General features: G+C 52.6%; 12 protein-coding genes across 12 annotated transcripts; 9 read left to right on the plus strand and 3 right to left on the minus strand.

The window, feature by feature from the left end:
- Nucleotides 1-157: 157 nt before the first annotated feature.
- Nucleotides 158-1287, plus strand: BDV17DRAFT_288036 (uncharacterized protein; the record flags this gene model as incomplete). The annotated part of the gene is made up of 4 exons (XM_073761301.1): nt 158-325; nt 407-677; nt 736-938; nt 997-1287. The coding sequence occupies 4 exons, from the start codon at nt 158-160 to the stop codon at nt 1285-1287; spliced, it is 933 nt and encodes a 310-aa protein (XP_073619360.1).
- Nucleotides 1288-2330: 1043 nt separating this feature from the next.
- Nucleotides 2331-3466, plus strand: BDV17DRAFT_300654 (uncharacterized protein; the record flags this gene model as incomplete). Its single annotated transcript, XM_073764102.1, has 4 exons — nt 2331-2393; nt 2470-3132; nt 3208-3304; nt 3357-3466. 4 exons carry the CDS (start codon nt 2331-2333, stop codon nt 3464-3466), a joined length of 933 nt encoding a protein of 310 aa, XP_073619361.1.
- Nucleotides 3467-4104: 638 nt separating this feature from the next.
- BDV17DRAFT_300655 (cytochrome P450) lies at nt 4105-6128 on the plus strand (the record flags this gene model as incomplete). The annotated part of the gene is made up of 10 exons (XM_073764103.1): nt 4105-4168; nt 4354-4614; nt 4705-4930; nt 4968-5046; nt 5115-5329; nt 5389-5458; nt 5508-5837; nt 5890-5907; nt 5942-5984; nt 6055-6128. 10 exons carry the CDS (start codon nt 4105-4107, stop codon nt 6126-6128), a joined length of 1380 nt encoding a protein of 459 aa, XP_073619362.1.
- A 240-nt stretch (nt 6129-6368) lies between these two features.
- On the minus strand, nt 6369-7647 carry BDV17DRAFT_288038 (YncE family protein; the record flags this gene model as incomplete). The annotated part of the gene is made up of 2 exons (XM_073761302.1): nt 6369-7301; nt 7363-7647. 2 exons carry the CDS (start codon nt 7645-7647, stop codon nt 6369-6371), a joined length of 1218 nt encoding a protein of 405 aa, XP_073619363.1.
- Nucleotides 7648-8649: 1002 nt separating this feature from the next.
- BDV17DRAFT_288039 (alpha/beta hydrolase) lies at nt 8650-10463 on the plus strand (the record flags this gene model as incomplete). Its single annotated transcript, XM_073761303.1, has 6 exons — nt 8650-8987; nt 9040-9081; nt 9135-9515; nt 9570-9876; nt 9926-10231; nt 10293-10463. 6 exons carry the CDS (start codon nt 8650-8652, stop codon nt 10461-10463), a joined length of 1545 nt encoding a protein of 514 aa, XP_073619364.1.
- A 536-nt stretch (nt 10464-10999) lies between these two features.
- Nucleotides 11000-11498, plus strand: BDV17DRAFT_254644 (uncharacterized protein). The gene has a single exon (XM_073756802.1). It carries the CDS (start codon nt 11112-11114, stop codon nt 11340-11342), a length of 231 nt encoding a protein of 76 aa, XP_073619365.1. The 5' UTR covers nt 11000-11111; the 3' UTR covers nt 11343-11498.
- Nucleotides 11499-11847: 349 nt separating this feature from the next.
- BDV17DRAFT_288040 (zinc-dependent alcohol dehydrogenase) lies at nt 11848-12996 on the plus strand (the record flags this gene model as incomplete). Its single annotated transcript, XM_073761304.1, has 2 exons — nt 11848-11968; nt 12023-12996. 2 exons carry the CDS (start codon nt 11848-11850, stop codon nt 12994-12996), a joined length of 1095 nt encoding a protein of 364 aa, XP_073619366.1.
- A 129-nt stretch (nt 12997-13125) lies between these two features.
- Nucleotides 13126-14337, minus strand: BDV17DRAFT_288041 (Zn(II)2Cys6 transcription factor domain-containing protein; the record flags this gene model as incomplete). The annotated part of the gene is made up of 1 exon (XM_073761305.1): nt 13126-14337. One exon carries the CDS (start codon nt 14335-14337, stop codon nt 13126-13128), a length of 1212 nt encoding a protein of 403 aa, XP_073619367.1.
- A 1581-nt stretch (nt 14338-15918) lies between these two features.
- On the plus strand, nt 15919-19469 carry BDV17DRAFT_279680 (uncharacterized protein; the record flags this gene model as incomplete). The annotated part of the gene is made up of 4 exons (XM_073759753.1): nt 15919-15960; nt 16026-18561; nt 18595-18739; nt 18785-19469. 4 exons carry the CDS (start codon nt 15919-15921, stop codon nt 19467-19469), a joined length of 3408 nt encoding a protein of 1135 aa, XP_073619368.1.
- Nucleotides 19470-20311: 842 nt separating this feature from the next.
- On the plus strand, nt 20312-21078 carry BDV17DRAFT_288043 (putative secreted glycosyl hydrolase; the record flags this gene model as incomplete). Its single annotated transcript, XM_073761306.1, has 2 exons — nt 20312-20485; nt 20542-21078. The coding sequence occupies 2 exons, from the start codon at nt 20312-20314 to the stop codon at nt 21076-21078; spliced, it is 711 nt and encodes a 236-aa protein (XP_073619369.1).
- Nucleotides 21079-21150: 72 nt separating this feature from the next.
- On the plus strand, nt 21151-21554 carry BDV17DRAFT_254654 (uncharacterized protein). Its single transcript, XM_073756803.1, has 2 exons — nt 21151-21469; nt 21526-21554. Exon 1 carries the CDS (start codon nt 21225-21227, stop codon nt 21387-21389), a length of 165 nt encoding a protein of 54 aa, XP_073619370.1. The 5' UTR covers nt 21151-21224; the 3' UTR covers nt 21390-21469; nt 21526-21554.
- A 957-nt stretch (nt 21555-22511) lies between these two features.
- Nucleotides 22512-24561, minus strand: BDV17DRAFT_300663 (glycoside hydrolase family 76 protein). The gene is made up of 5 exons (XM_073764104.1): nt 24134-24561; nt 23932-24090; nt 23589-23873; nt 23279-23538; nt 22512-23234 (listed from the first exon to the last, which is right to left on the minus strand). The coding sequence occupies exons 1-5, from the start codon at nt 24207-24209 to the stop codon at nt 22656-22658; spliced, it is 1359 nt and encodes a 452-aa protein (XP_073619371.1). The 5' UTR covers nt 24210-24561; the 3' UTR covers nt 22512-22655.
- Between the last annotated feature and the right edge of the window lie 54 nt (nt 24562-24615).

Consider the following 24615-nt stretch of genomic DNA (forward strand, 5'->3'; position numbering starts at 1 on the left):
CTACCTCCTTTAGTAAATACCGTCAACTATGGGCTCCGTCATTTATTTACTGCTAGGACCCTCCACGAACAAGTCTTCCGGGCACATTAAACAACCAGAGAGCAAAAGCGCCGCCAGCCTGAAAGAACCATCCATCCACGCTCACGCCACTACAACAATGGAGTCCCCAACCGCTCCCCAAACACCCCCAACCCTCCGCACTACCTGCAAGATAGCAATAATAGGCAGGGGAATAATCGGCCTAATAACAGCCATCGGACTCCTCGACCGCGGAATCAACGTAAAAATCTACGAGCGCTCGTCCAAATTCACGAAACAAGCGCAGGTTTCTCATTCCCTTCCGGCGCGCGCGAGGCAATGAGACTCGTTTCGCCACGCGTCTATGAAGCGCTAAAACGCGTTGCAGCGCCAAATGGGTACCCCTTTATTCGGTATTTTGATGGGTTTAGGGAGTATGTTGATGGGGGTGAGCCAAGGTGGCAGATTCCAGCGCATAGGCCGGATTATTGGGGGGTGCCTCAGGGCGAAATTTCTTGAGAGTCTTGGGAGGGAGGTACCGCAGGGTGTGGTGGAGTTTGGGAAGGTGTTGGATGGGGTTGAGGATCGGACTGGTGATGGCGAGGGGGGGAATGTCGTTTTGAGGTTTAGGGATGGGGTTGTGGTCGAGGTTGATGCTGGTATGTATACCTTCGGAGCATAGCTTCTTGGAGGATTGAAACTGACTCATGGGTTTAGTGATTGGCTGTGATGGGCTCAAGTCACGGACTCGTCGCATTATGCTTGGAGAGAGCGATCCAGCTGCATACCCCGGATTCACGCATACAGTCGCCTACCGCGCGTTACTTCCCACCGACGGGGCCCTGGCGGCCATGGGCGAAGACAAGGGGTACAGCCACTGTCTACATGTCGGACCGGGAGGTTATACAGTCACATATCCGGTGAGACAATACAGCATATCAATTATATATTGATGTCCACTAACACGAACGTATGAAGGTTGCAAACAACACCCTCGTTAACATGATTCTCTTCTGCAAAATGCCCGAGGACTGGCCTGACAGCAACAAACAGCTCGAAACATGCTACCGCTCCACAGCGCAAAAAGCAATGAAATGCCGGAAGGCTGATATCCGCACCGTGATTGACTTCCTCCCCGAGCGTCCCAACAAGTGGGCTATCTTCGACACATCCAGCGACTACGTATACATCAGGCTGTGTCTGTATAGCCGGCGACGCAGCGCACGCGACCACGCCGTTTCTGGCGTCGGGAGCGGCAATGGGTGTTGAGGATGCCGCGGTCTTGGCTGCGACTCTTGATGTCGCGTTGCAGAGAGCTGATTCTGGTTCTGCCAGGGACAAAAGCGCCGCTATTCAGGCGGCCTTTCAGGCGTATAGCGCGATCCGACTGGAGCGCTCGCTGACGGTGGTGCGGGATTCGCGTGCGGTAGGCGATATCTGCATGTGGCAGAATTCAGAAACACTTCGATGAGATCTGGGCGAGTTATTCGCGAGTCTGGGAATTTGATGAGGGTGATATGGTGGACAGGGCGCGGAACGAGTGCGTTCGTCTCCTGGAGGGCCGACGAGATCGTGACTCGGATAGCCCTAAGCGTGCCATTGCCTACCCAAGGTGCTTTCGTAACCCAACCTCATGATCCGCAAATTAGATAGAGTTTCTTGAGTTGATAAGATAGATCCTCATAATTGGCGATCCGTCTATCTTACCGAGACTGAAGAATAATAGATGATGCTACGATGGGAGAGAGAGAAAGACCAGGTGCCAAGAGCCCATGCCAGCGACCGGAATGTGAACTCCGGTTCGTTGTCGGACACGTCACCCTGCTCCAGCCTGCTATTTCACCTGAAAGTGGTCTCTTTTCTGTGCAATATAGAGGCTTCAGGTCGGACTGAGCCTGTTCTTACCTCCTTATTCAAGCTATAATAAGGATTGTAGAGGCGTAGGCACCGTTCTGACAGGGATAGAAACCCATTAACCGGCCCCGGCAAGGGTCGGAGTAACTTGACCAGGGATCTCAACGCCGAGATCTTGCTAGCTGCTACCTCCAGTTCCAAGGGTAGGCAGACTACTGCCGAGGTGCATCCTCTATTGAAAGCTAGTAGGAGTGGAGTCGATCTACGGATCCGTCGCATGCGGACGATTCACGACGGCAGGGGCTAATGGAGACTCCCTATCGGGCATAAAAATGGACTATATCAAGATGGCATGCCCCATGACACGAGGGACTGTCGACTGTCGACTGTCGACTGTCAACTGTCAACTACTTGCTTTGGTCCGTCTATTTTGTCCTTGAAGAGATACCCGTTTCATAATGACTCCATTTTCTGGCAAGGCGCCCTTGACTGAGGCAAATCTTCCAGATCAATCTGGCAAGGTGAGCTTCCCTTTGACTCCAAGCTGAACTGGGTATGACGGGCTAGGTTGAGCTGTACTGACGATATCAACGACAGGTCTTTATCGTAACTGGTGCAACATCCGGCTACGGCCTCCTCCTCTCAACATTCCTCTATCAACACAACGCAAAAGTATACCTCGCCGCACGCAACGCCAAAAAGACAGAGGAAGTCATCGCAGATATCAAAAATGGCCATCCAAACTCAACCGGGCACCTAGAAGCGCTCAGCCTTCACCTCTCAGACCTAACGACGATCAAAAAATCCGCTGAGGAGTTTCTAGCCAGGGAATCGAAGCTCAACGTCCTCTTCAACAATGCCGGCGTCATGTTCCCGCCCGAGGGAGCACAAACGACGCAGGGCTATGAGCTCCAGCTGGGAACGAATAATATCGGGCATCATCTCTTCGTGAAGTTACTCTCCCCTGTTCTTGCTGCGACGGCAAAGGAGGAACCCAAGGACTCGGTCCGTGTTGTCTGGGTCGCGTCTGATGCTGTCTCGTGGGCGCCCAAGCCTGCAATCGACTTTGAGAACCTCGACTACAAGCGGAATGAAGGTGCTAGGATTAAATATGGTCGGAGCAAGGCTGGAACGATCATGCAGGCTGTTGAGATGATGAGGCGTCATAAGCAGGAGGGGATCGTGAGTATCTCGCTTGATCCGGGTGTTGCGACGACGGGATTGCAGCGTGATATGAATCGGTTTATGGCTGCTGCTGTGGTGAGTTTGTCCAGTTGTTATCCTTACCTGTCGTGACACTACTTGGAGCTTGGAGATAGTGCTAACAAGAGATAGAAACTTATCTCGAACAAGCCCGAGACAGGCGCCTACACGCAGCTCTACGCCGGTTTGTCGCCCGACGTGACTCCTGATGTTGCTTTGAAAGAGTGGAGTAGGCATTTCCTCTACCTCCCTGGCAACGATATGCTAATCTTGTATTCTAGTTTCCTACCCCGGTAAAATTGCCTGTCCCCGCCGCGATCTCTTCACCGATACCGAGCAGGCGAAGAAGTTCTGGGAGTGGAACGAGGAGCAGATCCGTCCGTACTTATGATTGGTGTTGATGTTGTGATACCTTTGCTTGATGTCTTTCAATGTGTTTTTCTTGTTTCTACATAATGTTTATTCCATAAATTACATTGGATCAGATGCGTTCTTCATTCAATGTACGAGTTTTTCCTCTCGAGAGTACATAGTAGCATAGAACGAACCCTAAAGTCCAAGCTCAAGCCCAAAGCTGCCCCAACTACCTCCCAGAAAAGTGCCATTCAATCCCGACGCCGATGAATGATGGCGACACCGTTGTCTGAAAGAACGCCAACCCCAAGAGAGCTTGATCCACGGTCGACAGCGAGATGTTATGCTACGGAGATAAGCCGATCTTCCGGTGTGACTCCCCGCGGACTTAAGAACTCCGTCCATCTCCGGCTCCGGCGGCCTAGACCCTCCGGACCGGCGTTGAAACTCCGGTTGATCTATAGCCCATCGTGGGCGCAGTGCGTGCCGGAGTATTAGGACGGCGAAGTTGGAATGAGCCTCAAGCCACCTCTTCACGCTGTAAATCCTGGTTTCGGTGATCCCGTAGCGGCGTGTTGATCTCGTTCCTGTCGGTGTCGGTGCCGGCGCCGTATTTTGTCCGAACTATGAATTCTGTAGATAGATGGGATGGATATACCGAGCCCATATTGCATGATGGAGTTCGCAGTGCTGGTTTCAATTCACAGATTGATTGTGTTCCTAAAGTTGGTACTCCACTGTGTATTCACTCTGTATAGATTGTCTGCTCTGTTTTCCGAGTGAACACCATCCCTCACCTCATTTATCTGTAGTTGCCCACTAGCTCCCCTCTTTCCACTCTCATTGACTTCAATATGCCAACGTACGCAGAATGGCTCTCGTTAACAGCCAGCTGACCTTGAGCATAAGCATCCCCCCAAATAGCCCTAGCTCTTCTGCTCTGCTACGCAGCAATCCACCTCATCCGGGTATACTGGGCCCTTCTACACATCCCCGGTCCATTCTGGGCCCGCTTCACAAATCTCCAGCGCGTTTCATGGGTGACCAACGGCCGCGCACACGAAATCCAGCAGTCAATGCATAAAAAGTATGGCGAGGTCGTGCGGTTCGGACCCAATATGGTCTCGTTAAGCATCCCGGCTGGGATTCCGATCGTTTATCCTACACGGATGGGCGTTCCAAAAGGTGAGTGAGTTCTGCAGTGGAAGTGAATGTGCACTGAGGGCTTGGCGCGCTGATGAAATCTACCCAAGAGCAACTTCTACAAGACATTAGCACCCTGGACGAAAAACGGCGCCTTACCTGCAGTCTTCAGCTCGCGGGACGAGAAAGTACATAAAAGTCTACGATCGCCTATTGCGGGATTATACTCGACGTCGAAAGTTCTTTCGTTGGAGGTCTTCATTGACAGAACGCTTGATGTTGTGACCGAGCAGATTGATAAGCGGTTTGTGAAGTCGCAGGAGACGTTTGACCTGGCGAGCTGGTTGCAGTATTTTGCGTTCGACGTTATGCGGACTTTTGACATTTTCGAAAAGGTATGGGTTTCTGGAACAGGAAAAGGATGTTGGTGGGATGTTGAATGCCGTTTGGACGTTTTTGAAAGGTGCGGCGCCGGTAAGTTTATCTAGCTCCTTCAAGGTATAGGGTAGATGGGTCAGTGGCTAATGCCTATATGTGTGTAGTTCACGCAAATCCCCTGGCTGGACGAGGTCTGGAACAAGAACGCCATTGTGACTATGTTCCAAGGAGCTACCGGCCTGTCTCTAATGGGAATTGTCGCGAAGTTCGTTGCGAAACGACAAGAGGCACAGAGGGTAGGGCCGACGGAAGACGGGGGAAACGGAGACATGCTCTCCTCGTTCATGGAGATCCAGGCAAATCATTCGCTTCCACCGTGGTATTTTAGCCTCTTCCGATCTGAGGATACCTAGAAAAGGGAAGACTAATCATAGACAGGTTCATCAACGCATGGACCTTCTCCAATATCACCGCCGGCTCGGACTCAGTCGCCGTCGTCATGCGCACGGTCTGGTATAATCTCCTAACACACGCGGACTGTTCCCAACCGCCTTCAGAACGAACTAGTCCAAGCAGACAAGGCGAACGCGTTTAACAAGCCATACCCGTCCTGGAAGGACGTCTGCGATTTGCCCTACCTCGACACCTGTAACCTCGAGGCTCTCCGCGTGCATCTGCCTTTCTGTCTCCCTTTTGAACGAATTGTTGCCAGGGGCGGGATGATGATCGGTGGGGATTACTTCGCTGAGGGCACGGTGATTGGGTTGAACCCGTATGTCGTGAATCGTCATAAGCCGACATTTGGCGAGGATACGGGTTTATGGAATCCAGACAGGTGGATGGTGCCGAAGGAACTGAAGGCGAAGCGAGAGGCTGCGGTGTTGACGGTATGTATATTTCTTCCTGATTTCCGGTGCCTCGACTGACAGTATTGTGTAGTTTGGAGCTGGAAGGCGCGTGTGTCTAGGGCGCCAATATCGCTATCCTTGAGTTGAAGAAGATTGTTCCGGCCTTGGTTCTGCATTACGATGTAAGTGAGTAGTATCGAAGCAACTGAGGCGAAGCTAAAGATGTCTTCCAATTTACCCTCCAAGATCCGAAGAGATTCACAGTCGAGAACTACTGGTTTTTTCAGACAGTATGGGATGGATGTCACAGTGAAAAAGCGTGCTGCATGATAGTGCCATAATTCATTTTTTTATCTAGAAAAGAATGGTTTGCATTATAGCTCAGCAGCTCAGCCTTGATATGTTGAATCAAACTGGTAAAGACAGTAGGCAGTACTAGTAGGCAGTAGCAAAGAAAAGCAATCAAGGCTTAGTGTCAGCCTTATCACTCAGAGAAACATCACCCGAGATCACTCAGTCGGTACCCCTTACAGAGTTCTTGTTCAAATCCTTCAGTTCCCTCGGCGAGGATCACAGCTCAAGATACGCCATCCCCATCGCACTCGGCCCCGCCCCAAACCCAGCAAGCGAGAGGCGCTGAACCTGCCGATCTTTATCAATATCAAAGACCGTAATCGCAGCATCAGCCGTCCCATTCCCCGGGGACAGCGCATAAATGTGCTTGTCAACAACCTGAAGATCGACAAGACCGGGGTCGTCATTCGGAAGGTCAGCGGTCAACAGAATCCTCGCGTCAGTTGCGTCAAGCTCAACAAGGCGGTTGACGGCGACATCCGTGACGAAGACGCTGTTTGTTTTGTCCGAGTAAGCGGCCCAGCAGATTGCCATCTGATCGGGGACATCGGCCCTTGCGACTTCAGCGGCTTCATAGGTGCTCCTATCAACCTTGAGGACTGTAGCGCCGAAAGGATCCGTGACGAAGATGAGTTCTGAAGATGGAACGACAACTGCGCCGAAGAGCAGCCCTGTGCCAGGTGGTGAACTTTGGATGCCTTCTCTTGCCACTTGCACGCTGGCAGCCGTATCAGTATCAGTATCATCCGAACAGCCATATCGGACGGGGTAAACGGCGAAGAAGCCTAAATTGCCCGTGGCCCCATCACCCTTGACCGCGGCGTAGAGAAGCGACTCATCTGCTGAGAACAGAACATGTGAGAGGGTATTCTCTGGTCCAACTGCAGGGTTGGACTGGCCGAGATCGAAGGGACGTAATTCATCGAACTCGCCTAGTCCGGCCTTGCTGTAGGTGGTGCAGGATACGCCGGCCCTGGTTCCGGTTGTTCCGACACAGACGAGACGGCCTTTGACTGACGCGGCGACGGTGTTGGGGAAGTCACCTGGTATTGGAGCGGGTTTGCCAACGAGGGTGAGCTTGGACGGGTTGTGGTGGTTGGCTTTTAGCATGCTCAGGGTGCTGGATCCGGGGTTGACTGCGAAGACGTACTAGATTGAGCGATACCTGATTAGTCCCAGATTTGGTATGCAGTAGTACTTGTATATTTACCTCCCCTGCAACAGCCAATGCCCCCTGACTAAACAGCGAGTCTGGACCCGCGGGTAGTCCATCCGAGTCCACTCCACTCTGTCCAATGCCTCCAGTGCTAGCGATCTGGCCGTATCCGAGGAGGCCATTTTTCTCAATGGGAACTCCAATGACCGCATTGTCTGCGTTGTTTGTCAGAACGTAAACTGCCTTGCTGCTGCTGCTGCTGCTGCTCGAGTTGGAGCCTTGCCGGGCATCAACCGAACAGACTGCTAGAAGGAAACAGAGGCTGGGAATAACGCGCATTGTCATTGAGGAATTGGAGAAAGGCTGGGTGATGGTGTAGAATCAGAGATGATTTTGCTTTGATTGAAGACAGAGAAGAATTGCGAGATCCGATTTATATACTTGTCAAGTTCCCCTTTTTGTTGGTCTGGGCCAACGCTACAATGTCTTACAGATCGCCCTCATAGATATGCTCCAACGTCATTTGGTTGATAGTCGGCATCAGCTACATGCTGCCAACTTGAACAGGGCTCAGCCCCCGCAGTGGGAGGCCCCAATCCCGCTCCGCCGACAGTTCCGCCGACGCTGAGGGCCCTGGGGCTCAGAGCTCGGCATATACTTGGCCTATCGAAGCAAATCAAGAAGTGCAAACAGACACGTCAGGCTTTGATGCGATCTCCGTGGCTTCCGCCGACTTTCGTTATGAGCGGTCATGGTCTTGCTACAGCTGATAGTGCTTATCCGACGACCAGCACAAACTATGAGTAGTCGGTCGCTGCGTCGAGCCATATTGGGCATGGAGGGAAGCCAAGCTCCTTCCAACATGTCCTCACAAATCAAGCTATGACTATCTCGCGATCGTCTCAAATGTGATGTCAAGCTTGTTCGAAACTCCCGCTCCGTGTGATGTATCGCACCCTCTTCCCCGGGAGCTCGGAACATGGACGCAACGAAAGCACTGAAGAGCCTTTTAGTGTGGACAAGATGGAACTCCTCCATCGGCTAGTTTGTAGCTATAACCAAGCGGCCTATGCACTTGCGGCGTTCATAACTTGGTAGGGCGGGTGTGTGACAGGACAGCGAATCTCGATGCAGTCAAATGCGCCGCAGCGTTCATGCATGGAGTGACACGCTAGCAAGCTTTCAATCAACAAGGGTGCACAAAGACGTGTATCGTGTATGCTCCAAGGCACACGACTTAAATGCGTCAGGGTACGTACTGACTGCGATCGAGGGTGTTTGATCTTGGATCTTTCGAGGTTCCAGATCCTGGTATTCGCGAGAGCCTCATTTGCTGCCAATATGTCCTTCAAACACACGTTGCTGCAGGAACTCCTTCTAATCACTTGCGCATCAACTTCTTTGTCCTCCTTATCTTCCCCCGCACGACTCCGTACCCGACAAACCGAGGGGGTATCCTGGGCTTCTTGTCAAGAAAAAGTGCTCGCAGTTGTTCAGTGCGCCAATTTCACTGTTCCGCTGGACTATAGCGATCCCGGCTCGGACGAGATGTTGACGCTCCAACTGGTGAAAATACCAGCTACTGTGACACCGAAGAAGGGGACTGTATTCTTTAATTTTGGTGGCCCGGGCGCTGAAGCACGGGGAACTTTAGCAGCGAATGTGCGGATTTTTCATGCGTGAGCTGTTTTCCAGTCAGATATTTCAATGTCTGCTAACGAAACTCTCTAGACTGACTTCCGGCGAGTATGATCTGGTAGCATTTGATCCACGGTCAGGGGTCTTACACCTAGACATTGCGAGGACGAGAACTAACATGGTCTCAGAGGAACAGCAAATACCCTAACAGCAAACTGCTCCAATACTCCGGAAGAAAGAGAGCAGTATGTGGGTGTGCCGATGTCAGTCGCCCCCGACACAGAAGATGTACTGGCACTGGGCAGTCTTTGGGGACAGGTCCAGATAATAGAGAACAGATGCTACAACTACCCTGGTTTCCGGGAACGAGGGTCGCTAATGGGAACTACTTTCGTCGCCAGGGATATCATGCAAGTTGTGGACGCGATTGAAGAAGATGGATTACTGAGATATTATGGTGCTTCTTATGGTACTGTCATTGGGGCGACACTTGCGACTATGTTCCCTGAGAGAATTGACCGGATGGTGTATGACGGGGTGGTTAATCCGCATCAGTATTTTAACAGTTAGTAAGTACCTAGAACTTGGGAGATAATGATAATCTAGCTAATTCGGCTGCGCAGCGACCTTGAAGGCTGGGAAGACTGGGACAGAATATTCCGAAGCGTTTTAGAGGAGTGTCTGAAAGCTCCCAATCTATGCCCACTCGCCCATCGAAGAGACAATGTTGCAGACATAGAAAGAGACATATACAAACTACTAGCGCAACTAAGAATCGAGCCGATCGTGGCCGGGACACTGCTTATTTACTCGAGCCTTGTGAAAACATACCTCCGCTTCTCGTTATATTCACCACCCTACACGGCCCTGACTGCAGGCCTCGAGGCACTCCTATCCGGAGATGCCACGTCATTCGCGGAAAAGTACAATGTATTCATCGAAAACGGTCTCGATCTCACACAACTCGCGGACGATTCAGCGTACGCTATTCTTCTGCGCCGACAAGAAACTCCCCGAGCAAACACTGGTTGAAATGGAACCGGACCTGAAGGCCTTCGAGAAAGCCAGTCGCCTTCTTGGAGACGCGGCGTTTATCCAGGCAATGATATGTCAACACTGGAGGATTTTGTCTAAGGAGAGACACGAGGGTGATTTCAACGTTGCGACCAGAAATCCGATGCTTATTATTGGAAATACATATGACCCTGTTACGCCGCTGCGATCGGCGAAGAATCTTACTGCGAGCTTTCAGAATGGGGTGCTTCTTGAACATGGAGGGTTTGGCGTAAGTACATCGCCCACCAAATCCTTGTTCTCGATTTCGTTGCTGATTCCTATTTCACTAGCATGGAATCACGGCCCAGGGCTCGACATGCACTATATATGCTATTCGAAGCTATTTTCAAGACGGAACTCTTCCCGAGCCCGGTATTGTTTGTGAGACAGACTACTCACCCTATGATCCAGAGAGTATCACCACGGTGCCAGAGGGCCTTGGGTATATGGAAGGGCAGTGATGTTCATATATCTGTAAGACTTTCGATTTTGCTCAAGGCTGCCAAAACCAGAAAATTGTATGAACGAAGACTTTTTAGATTACAATTAACATCGGCTGGTCATTGATAGAGAAACATCATCCCATCTAATCTCCTCTTGAGTCCCAATGGTCTATAATAGTATCCGCAACTCACTATGAGGCCACGGGATGCAAGACAACCGCGCATCGTACGAATGAGAGGGTTTCTATTATTTGGTCGGCCGCAGACCATGCCCTTAAACGTACCTTGGTCCCAAATATTACTTTGGCCACAACTTAGTTGGACAAGGTATGGCGTTCAAGATAATACAGGCAACATTCACGAGCCCAAAGGATTGTCTCGAAGGGTGTTGAGCTTTTAGCATGGACCCGAAGCGAAATCCAATCCCGCCCCCTGAGACTGACCTCCCTACAGCTGCGCAAAGCAGTAAAACCCGCGCACAGGATCGCTATAGCTGTTGAGGGTATATGATCGCAAGCCAATTGTTTCGAAAGGTCATTAAAGACAAATTATTGGACCTGGGCCAGAAACGGCCAAGAGAAATAAGGCGCAGCGAAGCTGAAAACTACTGGCATCTGTGAGGTAAAATATACAGTAAGATGGTTGTGCATCATATAATGGTAGGACATGATCCTGTTCGCCTCGACCAATCATATGGATCTTCCACAACATCTCCAGACGTACACCTCTATACTTGCCTCATTTAGCGCAGGGAGGCTGGGGCCTGGGGCTTGTGGACGCGTAAGTTGTTCTTATGATGCGGCGATTTGGTGGTGTAATGATGTAGGTTTCGTCCGTTCTTTGCGCTGTCAAGGTTCAGTGGCTGGGTACGAGAATTGGCTAATACATGCTGTATAGGCACCCAGGCGAAGACGCTGAATTCGTTTGGTAGTATTGGTAACGGCGTATGGGATCTTCAGCACCATTGCGTCAGATGGGGGTGGAACCCTAGTTTGTTTAAGGTTGCTGGCCAGATTTTCCATGAGACGAACTGGAATGTGATTGTTCGCAAGAACAACTGCTAAGCATTCGAGGTGCATGATATCGGAACCTCTATGCTACCTGGGCCTGTCCGCATGCGAAGTTCTGGCCATGGTTGATTCTCCCGGCGATGTGCTTTCCGATGTTCATATAGTTTTCCGTATTCGGAACGCCGGTCGAATCTGTTGATTGAAGACTAGGACCCAAATATATGATTCAGTATTCCAATTATAAAACGGCTCGGGCTACAGCGTACATGTCATCCAGTGTAGATAAAGAGGGGAATGAGGGGGTTGCTGAGGGGGTGAGGAGAACCGAGGTCAATTCCCGCTTTATATACTCCAACACATACCATGCCTATCCACATAGCACCAACATCACAATGGGCTCCGTAACACCACCACCAGCCTACCATATCCCAGCCCACTGCAAAGCAGGTATAATCGAAAATGCGGGACCAAACTTCACCGTCAAGGTGGTTCAAGTCCCCGTCCCAGAACCAGGTAGCCGACCCCCTCTTCTCACCACCTACCCGCCATTCTAACCAGATATCTCAGGCCCCGACGAGATCCTCATAAAATTAAACGTAACCGGCCTCTGCCAGTCGGACCTGCACTACATGCTCGACGACCTCGGCATCAGCATGAGCACATTCGGCGTGCGAAGTCCCGGCCACGAAGGCGCCGGCATAGTCGTGAAACGCGGCTCGCGGGTAACAAACTTCAAAATCGGCGATAGAGCAGGTATAAAACCCATGATGAACACCTGCGGGTGCTGTCAGCACTGTTGGACCGATAAAGAGACGTACTGCGCGGGCGTGGTCCACACGGGCCTTATGGTTCCGGGGACGTATCAGGAGTACATTGTCAGTCCGGCGCACTATGCAACGCCGATTCCGGAGTGTATACCAGATGAGATTGCGGCGCCGATTATGTGTTCTGCGTCGACGATCTACCGCTCTTTGACGGAGTCGAGGTTGCAGGCTGGTGACTGGGCTGTTTTTCCGGGTGGAGGGGGTGGGGTTGGAATTCAGGGGGTACAACTTGCGAGTGCGATGGGGATGAGACCTATTGTTGTTGATACGGGGGATGAGAAGAGGGAGCTTGCGCTGAGGATGGGTGCTGAGGCTTTTGTTGATTTCAAAACCGTCCCTGATGCCGCTGCAGCTGTCGTTGAAGCCGCGGACGGGATAGGCGGGCACGGCGTCTTCGTCACCGCGCAGGCTGCGTACCCTGCTGCACTCTCCTATCTGGGTGAGCGGGTTGGCGGCTGCGTCATGTGTATTGGAATCGCTCCAGCAGGGAGCATGACGATCCCTGTTGACCCGAACTTGCTGCTATTCAAGAATACGCGGATCCAGGGGACGCTGGTGGGGAGTCGGCATGATACGATTCGGGCGCTGGATTTTGCGAGACGGGGGAAGTTGAGGCAGATATGTGAGGTCTATCCTATTGATCGGTTGCCGGAGGCGGTTGATTTGCTTAGGAGGGGGAAGGTTGCTGGTAGGATTGTGGTTGATTTCAATAAGTGATCTCGTTCGTTAGTATAGCTGTTGTGTATCCAGAGCTAGGTAGTTGGGGCGCGGGTGCACTTATATTGGAAGTTGGTGGGTTTATTCATGAATGGTATCATTATCTATCATTACGTCGTCTATGTAAGCTCAACTCGCCTGCCCACTCACCTGCGCAAACAGCATAATCAGTACTGCAGCCTCCAGTGCAAAAGCCTGCTTCCAGAAGGAAGGGTCCCGGGTTTCTTCCATGGCCAGCCGGTAGCAGTTCTGCAGAATGTACATTGTTGTGCTTCTCCCCTCTGCCTCCATCCTCAGTCCCACCGCCATGGCCATATAGACATGGAACCGAGCCATCGAGACGGAACAGATGCGTTCGCCGACAGGGGATATTGGGTCGTTGACGATATCTAAAAACTCGAAGAGTCGCGTCCGTTCAAGGGGATATCGAGCCAACGGGAACCGCGCCCCTTGCAGCCGGTCGAAGAATTTATCAAGCAGCGTCTCGGCCTCGAATCTGGTCGGTGCCCAGGGACCTTCCATATCAGGTGACGTTGGCGACATATCAAAGATACTAGGATCCAGCTCAGTGCCCGAGAGGCCAAAGACAGATAGATCACCTGGCGCAGATGTCCAGTCGGCGTCGAGGCCCAGTGACGAGATGGACGAACTCCGCGATCTCGGCGGGCCAGGCATGCTTCTTGGAGAGAGGTATGGCATAAGGCTATGGTTCGGCGAAGGACAAGCGGTCATCGGAGGCGAGATTGCAGCAGTTCCAGGAGGGCGCAGACTGTCCAGGCCGTCTGAAGTTGGCGTCGGCGGTGCCGGGGCCAGTGGGCGAAGCATGGGTGATGGCGACAATGAGACCGGCGACACTGGAGAGACAGGAGACAGGTTATCTGCATAGTCTACCACATGAATTCTGGGGATATCCAAGGGCGACAAGCGACTGCCGGGGCTGTAAGGACCCGTACTGAAGGTCTGGTCCATGCTCACTGCCGGTCCCGGAGAGCCGAAATCGGTTTCTAGACGTATATCTGGTGTCCAAGGCTGCGGCGATGGTATGGGTGTCGCATCAAGGCTCTGTGTATTTGATCTCCCAGCGCTGAACTCGGCGATTCTTGCCTCCAGTTCGCGCACTCGTTGCTCGAGCGCATGAGTGTCATTCTTCTGTATCCGCACACAACTGATCCGGAATCGCCGACAGGTCGAGCAAGGCGTATCCCCGTCGCATCTAATCTTCCTCCTTCGACACCGTTCGCAAGCCGATGTCACTGTCTTTCCCCGGCCAGAGCCCGTCTCACCAGCGGTTTGCAATTGAGATTGAGCCTGGCCTGGCTCCGTTATCCTCGGCGCATTCATCACGACAAAGTCCCAATTTTTCCTCCGTCTCTCATGGCTGAAGAAACAAGTCCGATCCGGTCCCAAAGTGTTCTCTAGCGAGCAGTGGCTGCAATTGCGAGAACGATTGACCGACGTCGGAGTGTTGGTGGTGCTGGTGGTGCGGCTGTGGCATCAGCAGGCGAAATCTCATACGGAGGCGAAAACAAAGGACGCAAACAGAGCTTGGAGGCCTCGTGCACTGACTGAATTGTCAGGCTGTAACAGGATAAGAGCCTGATTTTGATTCGCATTGGTTTCGGCTCTGCGCAGGCCAGCCAGCGAGTGGTAGTCGGGACCCCGCTGCACTGCCACTGCCAACCTTCACCTAAAGCCGACCCCTCGCGTGCACCTCGCACTCGCTATCTCACTCAAGATGAATGATCTTCTTGGAGAAGCTGGAGAGTCATACGGTGGCGGATATAGCTCCATGGTTTCATTGCGGACTGTCGCCGTCTAGTTAGCCGGGGGAGAATTAATACACCAACTGTGGGCTTTTCCGAGAGGATCGCTGTTGACGTTGATGCAGGTCTCCAATAGTTTGCAGCAGTAGGAAGTAATGATCAGAGAAAAACAAAATTTCCCCTCATCTTTTCCGAATGAATCCCGACCGGGTGCACATTACTTCTTATCCGTACCTGGTGGGTGTGCTGACAGTGATCGCAGCATTCTGGGTGCCGGGTACTAGGGACACCATGCAATACTTCAATGTCAGAGACGATATCAGCGATCGACGGCTGTTCTTCCTGGGGTCAGTTCACGCTTATGCGGCAGTTACAATGTAACTGTCAGCAAGGCTCTCGTATAGCGCACGGTCGAGCTCGAATCCACTGCCAGAAAGGGAATACGCGCCCGGCAGGTGTCGATCCACAGTCTAGCACCCGTTGGCCTGCAGACGCGGGGGTGATAGCACAGCAATGCGGAGTGCCCGTCCAGGATGCCACTGGCTCTAAGAATCAGTTACTGTTTACTCTGTAAGCACTTTGTAGCGCCTGAGTGAGGCGAGGAGTGAGAGGTTCAAAGGGTAATCTGCTTGGCTTACCCCTGGACCCTGGTCTGGCGACAATCACTTGGCTGCGGCCAGCGTTGCGCAATGCCCGGGCAAGTCCGCACTCAGAAACTGGCCCGAATCTTGTCCATCGGCCTGAGGAGCAGTGAGGCATTGGGCGGCGGCGCGTACTGCGATGCTGCCGAGGTGTGATAGCGGAGCTCCAAGACAAGCTCGAAACGTCCTAGCGGAGAGAATTCGGGACAGGCCCGCTGCGAGCAAGACAGATGATGACTTCGCCATCGCAACAACAGTCAAGAGATCAAATCGAGACCCTGTGGCGAGCCAAAGTGAGCTGCAGGCGCGGGCCCAGTCCCGTTCTTGGCCTCTTGGGAGCGACTTGGCTGGCCAATCCAAAGCCCTAATGGACGGTGCCATCGCGCTCTCAACGAGGCTGTGCAGCCTGGCCGAGCAATCAGACACTCTTACAAAACTCTCACAGTCCCTGGCCCTTCTAGTGTCCTGTTTGTTGTGTCTCCAATCATCAATGACCTGTTCAGCCTAGCTTAAACAAGATGGCGCCAGGGTCTGTTCCCGCGATTACGGTCGATGTCCTCGTGTGTTTTTCACCTTCACCTTGCTCACATTTCAATGTTCAGTTGCAGTCTAACAGGGTAAACAGGAACCTGCTACAGACTCAGAACCCGATGCCCCGAATCGTTCCCTCGATGTCACGCCCCGCGAGCGATCGCTCAGCAATCTAACCGCGATCGACAGTGTCTATACTGGGCGAGATCGTGCAATGAGTGGGAGCACAATGGCAGCCAGTAACTCAGGGTTGGAAGTCCCCAAAGGCAAAGACAGGCCGACGTCGAGCCAAGCATTGAGTGTCTTTTCATCCGATGAGCGAGATGAGGCTCTGCGGCCAGATCCAGGCACCGAGGCGGATTTCCAGGTCGACAACAACCCTTTCGCATTCTCGCCAGGCCAGCTGAACAAGCTACTCAACCCAAAATCGTTACCGGCGTTTGTTGCGTTGGGTGGGCTCCCGGGCTTGGTGAGCGGGCTTCATACCGATCTGACGGCGGGTCTCAGCACGACGGGTGGAAATGAGAAGCATGCCGGTGCAGGATCAGGAAAGGATGGATTTGCGGATCGAATCCGTGTTTTCAAGGAAAATGTTTTGCCGGAAAAGAAAGCGACGCCGTTGTGGAAGTTGATGTGGCTTGCATACAACGACAAGGTGCTGATCCTGCTGACTGCTGCGGCGGCAATTTCGCTTGCTTTGGGTCTATACGAAACGTTCGGTGTCGAACACGAGCCGGGCTCTGGGATGCCACTGGACTGGGTGGAAGGATGTGCAATCTGCGTGGCCATCGTGATCGTCGTGATGGTGGGATCGCTCAACGACTACCAGAAGGAGCGAGCTTTTGTCAAGCTGAACAAGAAGAAAGAGGACCGCGAGGTCACCGTCATCCGGTCAGGAAAGTCTGTCAGAATCTCGGTACACGACGTGTTGGTTGGCGACATCCTCCACCTCGAGCCAGGAGACCTTGTTCCAGTCGATGGGATCTATATCGACGGTCATAATGTGAAATGCGACGAATCATCTGCCACTGGTGAGTCGGATCAGCTCAAAAAAACAGGCGGAGATCAGGTTCTCCGTTTGCTAGAGCAAGGACATACCAAGCAGCAGGACATGGACCCATTCATCATCTCCGGTAGCAAAGTCCTTGAAGGTGTGGGCACTTGTCTCGTCACGTCCGTTGGAGTCAATTCCAGCTACGGCAAGATTCTCATGGCAATGCGCCAGGACATGGAACCAACTCCGCTGCAAAAGAAGCTGGATCGGCTGGCGGGTGCTATTGCTAAGCTTGGTGCCAGCTCTGCCATCTTCCTCTTCTTCATCCTACTGTTTCGCTTCCTGGGAACCTTGTCTGGAAACGAGCGTACCGGCACCGAGAAGGCGTCTCAAGTCACCGATATCCTCATTGTCGCCATTACCGTTATCGTCGTTGCCGTCCCCGAAGGATTGCCTCTCGCAGTTACTCTGGCGCTGGCATTCGCGACTACCCGCATGGTCAAGCTCAACAACCTCGTTCGAGTGCTCAAATCTTGCGAGACAATGGGAAACGCGACCACTGTCTGTTCCGACAAGACCGGTACTTTGACAACGAACAAGATGACAGTGGTAACCGGGACGTTTGGCGACGACGATTTTGACGACAAGAACCAGACTGGGAAGGAGCGACGCTCTGCGGCCTTTGCCAGCTCACTGAACGCAGAACAGAAGCAGGCGATCATTGAATCTGTCGCAATCAATTCGACGGCTTTTGAAGGAGAGGAGAATGGTATTCCTGGGTTTGTTGGTTCCAAGACGGAGACAGCGCTGTTAGGGTTCGCCCGCGATGTCCTGGGCATGGGTCCCCTCGCTGAAGAGCGTGCCAACGCCACCGTCGTCCAGTTGATGCCCTTTGATTCCGGTCGCAAGTGCATGGGTGCTGTAATCAAGCTATCGAATGGCACCTACCGATTCCTGGTCAAGGGCGCTTCGGAAATTCTGCTTGGGTACAGCTCGTCTGTCTGGATGCCTACTGGCCCGATTGACCTGGTGTCAACTGAGCGCGAACGTCTCGAGCAAGTGATTCTGGACTACGCAAAGCAGTCTCTTCGTACAATTGCTCTGGTTTCTCGCGACTTTGCAGAATGGCCGCCGAAGCACGCGATCAGTGCCGATGACTCGTCAGAGGCAGATCTCGGCCTGCTGTTGGGGAACATGACTTTCCTTGGTGTTGTCGGCATCCAGGACCCCATTCGACCCGGTGTCCCTGAAGCTGTTGCTAAATGCCATCATGCTGGTGTGACGGTTCGCATGGTTACTGGTGACAACCTGATAACTGCCAAAGCCATTGCGACTGACTGCGGGATCTACACTGGAGGAGTGGTTATGGAGGGACCCAAATTCCGTACCTTGTCAGACGCCGAGTTCGACGACGTTCTTCCCAGACTTCAAGTGTTGGCTCGGTCTTCGCCCGAGGACAAGCGTATCCTTGTCACCAGGCTCCGAGCGCTCGGTGAGATTGTTGCCGTAACTGGAGATGGGACGAACGACGGTCCTGCGCTCAAAGCTGCCAACATTGGGTTCTCTATGGGTATCGCAGGTACAGAGGTGGCCAAAGAGGCCTCGGCCATTGTGCTTATGGATGACAACTTCTCGAGTATCCTCACTGCTCTGATGTGGGGACGCGCAGTCAATGATGCTGTCCGCAAGTTTCTTCAGTTCCAGATTACAGTCAACATTACTGCTGTTCTCTTGACGTTTATCTCCTCGGTGGCTGATGATGAGATGCGCTCCGTTCTGACGGCTGTTCAGCTCTTGTGGATCAACCTCATCATGTAAGTCATTCCCCCACGCTTTGAATTCTTCTCTAACAAGATCAGGGACTCCCTTGCTGCCCTGGCGCTAGCAACTGACCCTCCAACCGAGCAAATCCTCGACCGCAAGCCCATCAAAGGCGGCGCCCCGTTGATTTCAACTACTATGTGGAAGATGATCATCGGCCAATCCATTTTCCAGCTCACTGTCACTTTAATCCTGCACTTCGGTCCCACGGAAGGCTTCCTCGACTACCCCGAGGATATTCGACGCTCAATTGTCTTCAACACCTTTGTCTGGATGCAAATCTTCAACGAATTCAACAACCGTCGCCTCGACAACCGGTTCAACATCTTTACCGGCCTGCATCGCAACTGGTTCTTCATTGGAATTAACTGCATCATGGTCGGTTGCCAGATCGTCATTTCCTTTTACGGCGGTGCCGCGTTCAGCATTGTCCGCATCCACAACGAGCAGTGGGCCATTTGTATCCTTGTTGCTGCGATCTCTCTGCCCTGGGCTATTGTGGTCCGCCTCTTCCCAGACCCCTGGTTCCACTCCATTGCCAAGTTTGTCGGCACACCGGTGGTCCTCGTCTATCGCCCCTGCAGCCGCGCGATGCACCGTCTGGGCCGCAAGATCAAATCCCTGCGCAAGAAGAAGGACGAAGATGTCGAGGAGTCCGGGGAGGAGAGCGACCCTGAGCCGATCAATGCCGAGACCGAAAAGTCTGCTGGCCGAAACGTGTAATGGCCTTTTCTTTCCCCGGAGTATATAGCTTCCTTCAGAGTTCTTGCTTTGCATTTCACGGTACTACTGTTTTTGTTTTGTTTTGGGGGTTCCTGTACATACTGCGCCCATCGTGGCCCCCCTCTGCATAGAATGAGTTCCATCCGAGTACATAAATACCTTCACAATGATGACCGTTTGTCACCGATTGTCCACCATACTTGTCCTCCAAAACACATGCAACCAACTGTAGACATTTGCCAGAGGTGCAAGGACCCGGTTTGACTAGGCGACATGCGATTAGGGATCACTATTCAGTCTACCCTTGGAGCTCTTCTTTGCAGTGGTATGGATGGCCAGCAGCTCGTTTCGTTAATGAATTGCCTCTGTCGTTCGTTGGACGTGGTCGGCAATGGTTTCATCAGCAAGTGCCACCTCATGTTTCTATTTACTTGAAGTGGGTGAAGAAAATATATATCCAGATGTCGCCCGTCGGTACGTACTTGATTGATACACCACTTTTCAACCGCAGAATCACATCTCACTCTAAGCAACGAAATCACATTTGAGAGTGCAATTACAGTTCCCATATGGCCATGACTTACAAGACATAGCAGTCCTTCCACAAATCCCATGATTCCTCGCGTTGAATGACATTCGAGACTTGAAGCCTGTGGGCCATGGCCGTCCCTCCCAACCAGTAACAGCGCCCAATAATCCATAGCGTCGCCACTGAAGCGCATTCTCCACAGTAAACATGACGAGAAAAAAGGGGTCTGCTCGATGATCGATCGTTTCCTTCTCGAATCCGAATCTGAAATCGCGATCTGCCATTGTGCTGATCTCTATCCAGAATCGCAACCATGCAGCTCCAGCTCTTGCCGTGGCTGGTTGCGGCTCTGGTCGCATTCACTTCTGCAACAGCGACAGCGACACAAAATGGCACGCAGATACAGGGAATTGATCTGTTCGAGATCCATCTCCCAGTAAACTACAATGCCGCTGCCGCGAAGGGGGTAGAGTTTGTCTACGTGAAGGTAAGATCTCCATGTACATCTCTCTCCGATAGCTCCATTGATGGTGACAAGCACAGGCAACCGAAGGCCTCCACCACCACAACTTACGCTTCGCATCGCAAACCCGCGGGGCAGTAAAAGCCGGCCTTTTCCACGGCGCCGTGCACTTCGCACTCGCCTCCAAAAGCAGCGGCGCCGAACAAGCGGAGTTCTTCATCAATCATGGCGGAAACTGGACCGCCGACGGGAAGACACTCCCCGGCGTACTGGAAATGGAAGGGAACATCGCCGGCAAGCTCTGCCACGGGATGAACAGCACCGAAATCACAGACTGGATGGCTGATTTCTCGAATACGTATAAGAAGCACACTGGGCGCCCGCCGATGCTGTTTCTGTCGAAGAAGTGGTGGACGCAGTGTGCCGGGGATGACGGGAGTCTCGCGAAAGAGCATCCGCTTTGGTTGGCGAATTGGAATGATGAGACGGGGGATCTGCCTGTTGGTTGGGAGAAGGCGCACTTCTGGCAGTATTCGGGCTTTAGCTCACATGGGGGTGAAGCAGATGTGTTTTTGGGGAGTTTGCAGGAGTTGAGGAGATTCGCATTGGATCATTGACCGGGACTGTGTACATCAACGGGAATTTAAGTAGAAGAATCAGTAATAGAACTGTTCTGACCTCAGCGGGGGTGTGGGATACCTTTTTTTCTCTCATTCTTCATTTCGGCAGCCCAGAGTACTAAGGCACTCGCATAGCGTCAGTCATGGTATTGTGGAACGCATTGTTCCTCGCCCTGGCCGCAGCCGTGCTGGTCTTGCCACAACGGGTCGCAGGTGCGGAGGGCGATCTTTGTTATACGATTGGGACCAGGAGTACGTCACAAACAAATATGACGACTCAGCTAGACTTGCTGATAGGTTACTGGTAGCATTGTTGGAGACAGGCACTATTCCATGGGCGGGACTTACACCAAGGAGACGTCGGGTGGCTGCTTACAGATTGGACCAAGTAAGTACATTCGAACCCCCTTGACTCGGAGAAGATCCATATACTAACTTGAAAAGCTGCATCTCTTCACTAACTCGACTTGCACAGTGACTTCACCGTGAGAGAAAGATCCCACAATCCGCCATTCACAACGAAAGCATTGCCTACGAGGTAACCATCGCCTACGACAATGCCCTGTACACAGACTACGGCGACTCGGAGGGGACAATCTGGACATTAGGCGACACGATGTACGTCTGCTCTCTCTTCTGGAGCCCGGACTTGAGCCACACAGATTCCTCACCGAGAAAGCTCAAACGAGACTGGTGGTGATGCGCTCGGTGCGCTGGTCAGCCGGTGGAGGTCGTGGTGGGTTGCGCGGCGTCGCTGCGACTTACGTTCGGGGCGCGTTCTGGTGGGCAATTTGTAGGCACGTAGGAGAGATTAAAGTGGCAAAGGGTCTGAATTTCGGCAAAGGCAAAGCTGGGAGTCTCCCAATGTATGCTAGCTTGTCCCGTCGGAAGTCTGGACCGGAGCACTACTGCAGGTTGTTAGGCTTTGGAGCCTTTTTCCAGACTGCGGTGACGACGACCACTGCGCATGACTAGATCGGACCGGTACTCCGAATACAATCGAGAACTATCCTGGCATGCGTACGGGTCCAGATCACAGAGAGGTCCCAATATCGTACACCTCTTAAAAGCTTTACCTCTTTCCGAGACAGAGACTTGAACCACCTTGATGGTGAAGTCTGGGCCGATACTTTTATAATCCGATAGGAAGAGTAATGAGGGTAATGACATTCAGTAATTCAATCGGTAATGATGAATGAAGCATCGATGAAGGTAAGTGGTTGTTGGCTGAATTGATCTGGTGTTCGAAGCGGAATATATGGCCCCCCTTCGCGACTCCCTCAATAATATTTTCGATCATGTCTGCTATGCAACCGGTTGGGATCACGTAGGTTAGTATAATGGAGACCATTTCATGAGGTTGAGATGTGGGATGTGGGATGTCTATGACAGTAATACATGGTACATTTGTGGCAGATATACAAAGTGGCCCGGGCATTGCCCTCGGTTCTCCTCACCCCTTGAGAAGCCCCCTCATTCCCCTATTTATCAGATTTATCTACACTATGTCACGTCTCCAAGCCACTGGATTGAGATGTACAACATTGATGGGCCACAAATATCATGACTCATGTCTATGTGTCGGTGATTACCCACTTCAGGCTGTAAAGCATGACCACGGCCAAGCAGATCGTGACGATGCCCGCGCCAACGCGATCAGCCGTTGTGACTGGGCGAATCGCTGCTTGGGGGGTTGGCTGTGGTGGTTCCAATCCTCCTCCTGGATCGCCTTTGCTTATGCCCCCGTGCTCTTGGGAGACTGGGGGTTGGACCTTCTCGACGAGCGTTGACTGCAGGACCTCCAACGCGGCCAACTGAATCCCCACGTCCTCTGGTCCGCCCGTATACCTCTGAGCTGTCCACTTCAGTCCACATGCAGCTCCGTCGGACCCTCCTGTACAGGTCTTTGCCGCGGCGCTTGCTGAGGCGCGTAGTTTTGGCATCACCATGTCGTATGTGAAAGGGGCGAATTGGGTTGCGGCGGCCATCCACCGGGCAAGAAATCCCTTGAACGGGCGCTGGTCCACTTTGCAGGTATTGGCCGGCTCACAGGCGCGTTCGAACATGACGTCTTTGGGGTCTTCGGTGAAGAAGATGTTCGAGGCTCTGATGATGCCTTCGGTTCGGTCTTTCCATACAGGGTCTCCATCGGTCTGCATAATCAGCTTCTGACGTCAATAACGAGCAAAATGCTTACATAGTTATACATCGCTGCTGCGCCCAGCAGGTATACCCCCGCATTGTAAGTCCATTGGAGATGATCCATCTGGGTGCAATTGTGGTCAATGTCGGCCCCGTCAAAGAACATGTAATCGTCCGTCATGTAGCCGACAGCGTGTGTCCAGTCCCAGACTCTCGTCGCCCAGTCTGCATACGTTTGATTTCCGGTGTACCTTGCGAGCCGTGCGGCGATGTTGAAGAAGCACCCGTTTGAGATTGTGTTCTTGTATGTATAACCTAGGTCACCGTTCAGTAGCCTGTGGGAGCTTTGAGTGCTGTAGACTGACCATCGTTCCAGGTGAAGATCTGCCAGTGCAATCCTCCGCCACAGGTCGAGGTATCCCATCGCCAGGCCTGAGTATTGAAGGCCGCCTGCACCATGGCGAGCCAGTCGGGGCCGTCTCCTGGTGGTCTGGGGAAGTTCCTCTCTGCCGCAGACATCGCTCCAAAGGCCCAAAACCCCTGGTCGTCGTTCCCCTCGGTTCGTGATTGGTTCGCCGGCATGAAGGCTCCTGAGGCCCCTGCTTGCCATTCGAGCGCTTGTGTTGTTATTCGATTCCATCGGGCATCACCTGAACGATGAAGTGAGCTAGGGCATTCCGAGAAGAAATTGAGTGCTGTCCAACGAACCTGTGTAGAACCAGTAATCAATCAATGCGCTGAACATCGCTCCAGCCTCCCACCAGTAGTATGGGTCTGGGAGGTTGCCCGGTACATCGCCTGGTTTGTAGCCCGTATAATGTTTTAGCATGTTCCGCGCGACCGTATAACACGCCTGCTTGACGGAGCCTATCTCGGTTAGCATTGGTCGTCACCGAAAGCTAAGACGTACTCGTATCATCCAGCTGTAATTCAATCGCCTGGACGGAGGCCAGGAAGATGAGTGGAAGACGCCATAGTATTGTCATCGTGTTCTGCTCCGGAGACGGTCCATGGAGGCAGGCTGACGAAGGGAAAAGATGTTGTCCCACAAGGGATGACTTCAATCAGAACAGTTGGCTTTGTCAGAGGCATTCTCAGGATTGGAATGCTCCTCCTCGGGGCTCCATTCCGGCTGGCCAGGGTCTTTGCTCCTGTCGCTCAACAAGGAAATCCTACATTCCGATGGTTCACCCACTTAGGCTATCGATCGCGATCGGAGATCGTACGTTTCAGCATGGTCTCGTCCCTCTTTCCCCCCCCCCAAGAAGCATCAGGTGTCCAACCTGTGATTTGAATCTCAACCAGCCCCGCTGACCATGGTCAGATGTGAGGATGCGGTGCCCGGCAAAGAATCCTGCATCGCGCCTTCCTCAGCCCTTCTGCCATGGTCGC

The sequence above is a fragment of the Aspergillus undulatus genome (genome assembly GCF_047715775.1).
Source record: "Aspergillus undulatus strain CBS 261.88 unplaced genomic scaffold BDV17scaffold_6, whole genome shotgun sequence".
In the NCBI taxonomy this organism is placed as follows: domain Eukaryota; kingdom Fungi; phylum Ascomycota; class Eurotiomycetes; order Eurotiales; family Aspergillaceae; genus Aspergillus; species Aspergillus undulatus.

Bases quoted from the DNA above. Each gene is read 5' to 3' on its own strand.
- BDV17DRAFT_254654 (XM_073756803.1), top strand. From the start codon at position 21,225: ATGGTATTGTGGAACGCATTGTTCCTCGCCCTGGCCGCAGCCGTGCTG.
- BDV17DRAFT_300663 (XM_073764104.1), bottom strand. From the start codon at position 24,209: ATGACAATACTATGGCGTCTTCCACTCATCTTCCTGGCCTCCGTCCAG. The intron at 24,091-24,133 runs GTACGTCTTAGC...TAACCGAGATAG, and splicing joins ATTACAGCTGGATGATACGA to GCTCCGTCAAGCAGGCGTGT. The intron at 23,874-23,931 runs GTTCGTTGGACA...TTCATCGTTCAG, and splicing joins TGATTACTGGTTCTACACAG to GTGATGCCCGATGGAATCGA.
- BDV17DRAFT_254644 (XM_073756802.1), top strand. From the start codon at position 11,112: ATGATCCTGTTCGCCTCGACCAATCATATGGATCTTCCACAACATCTC.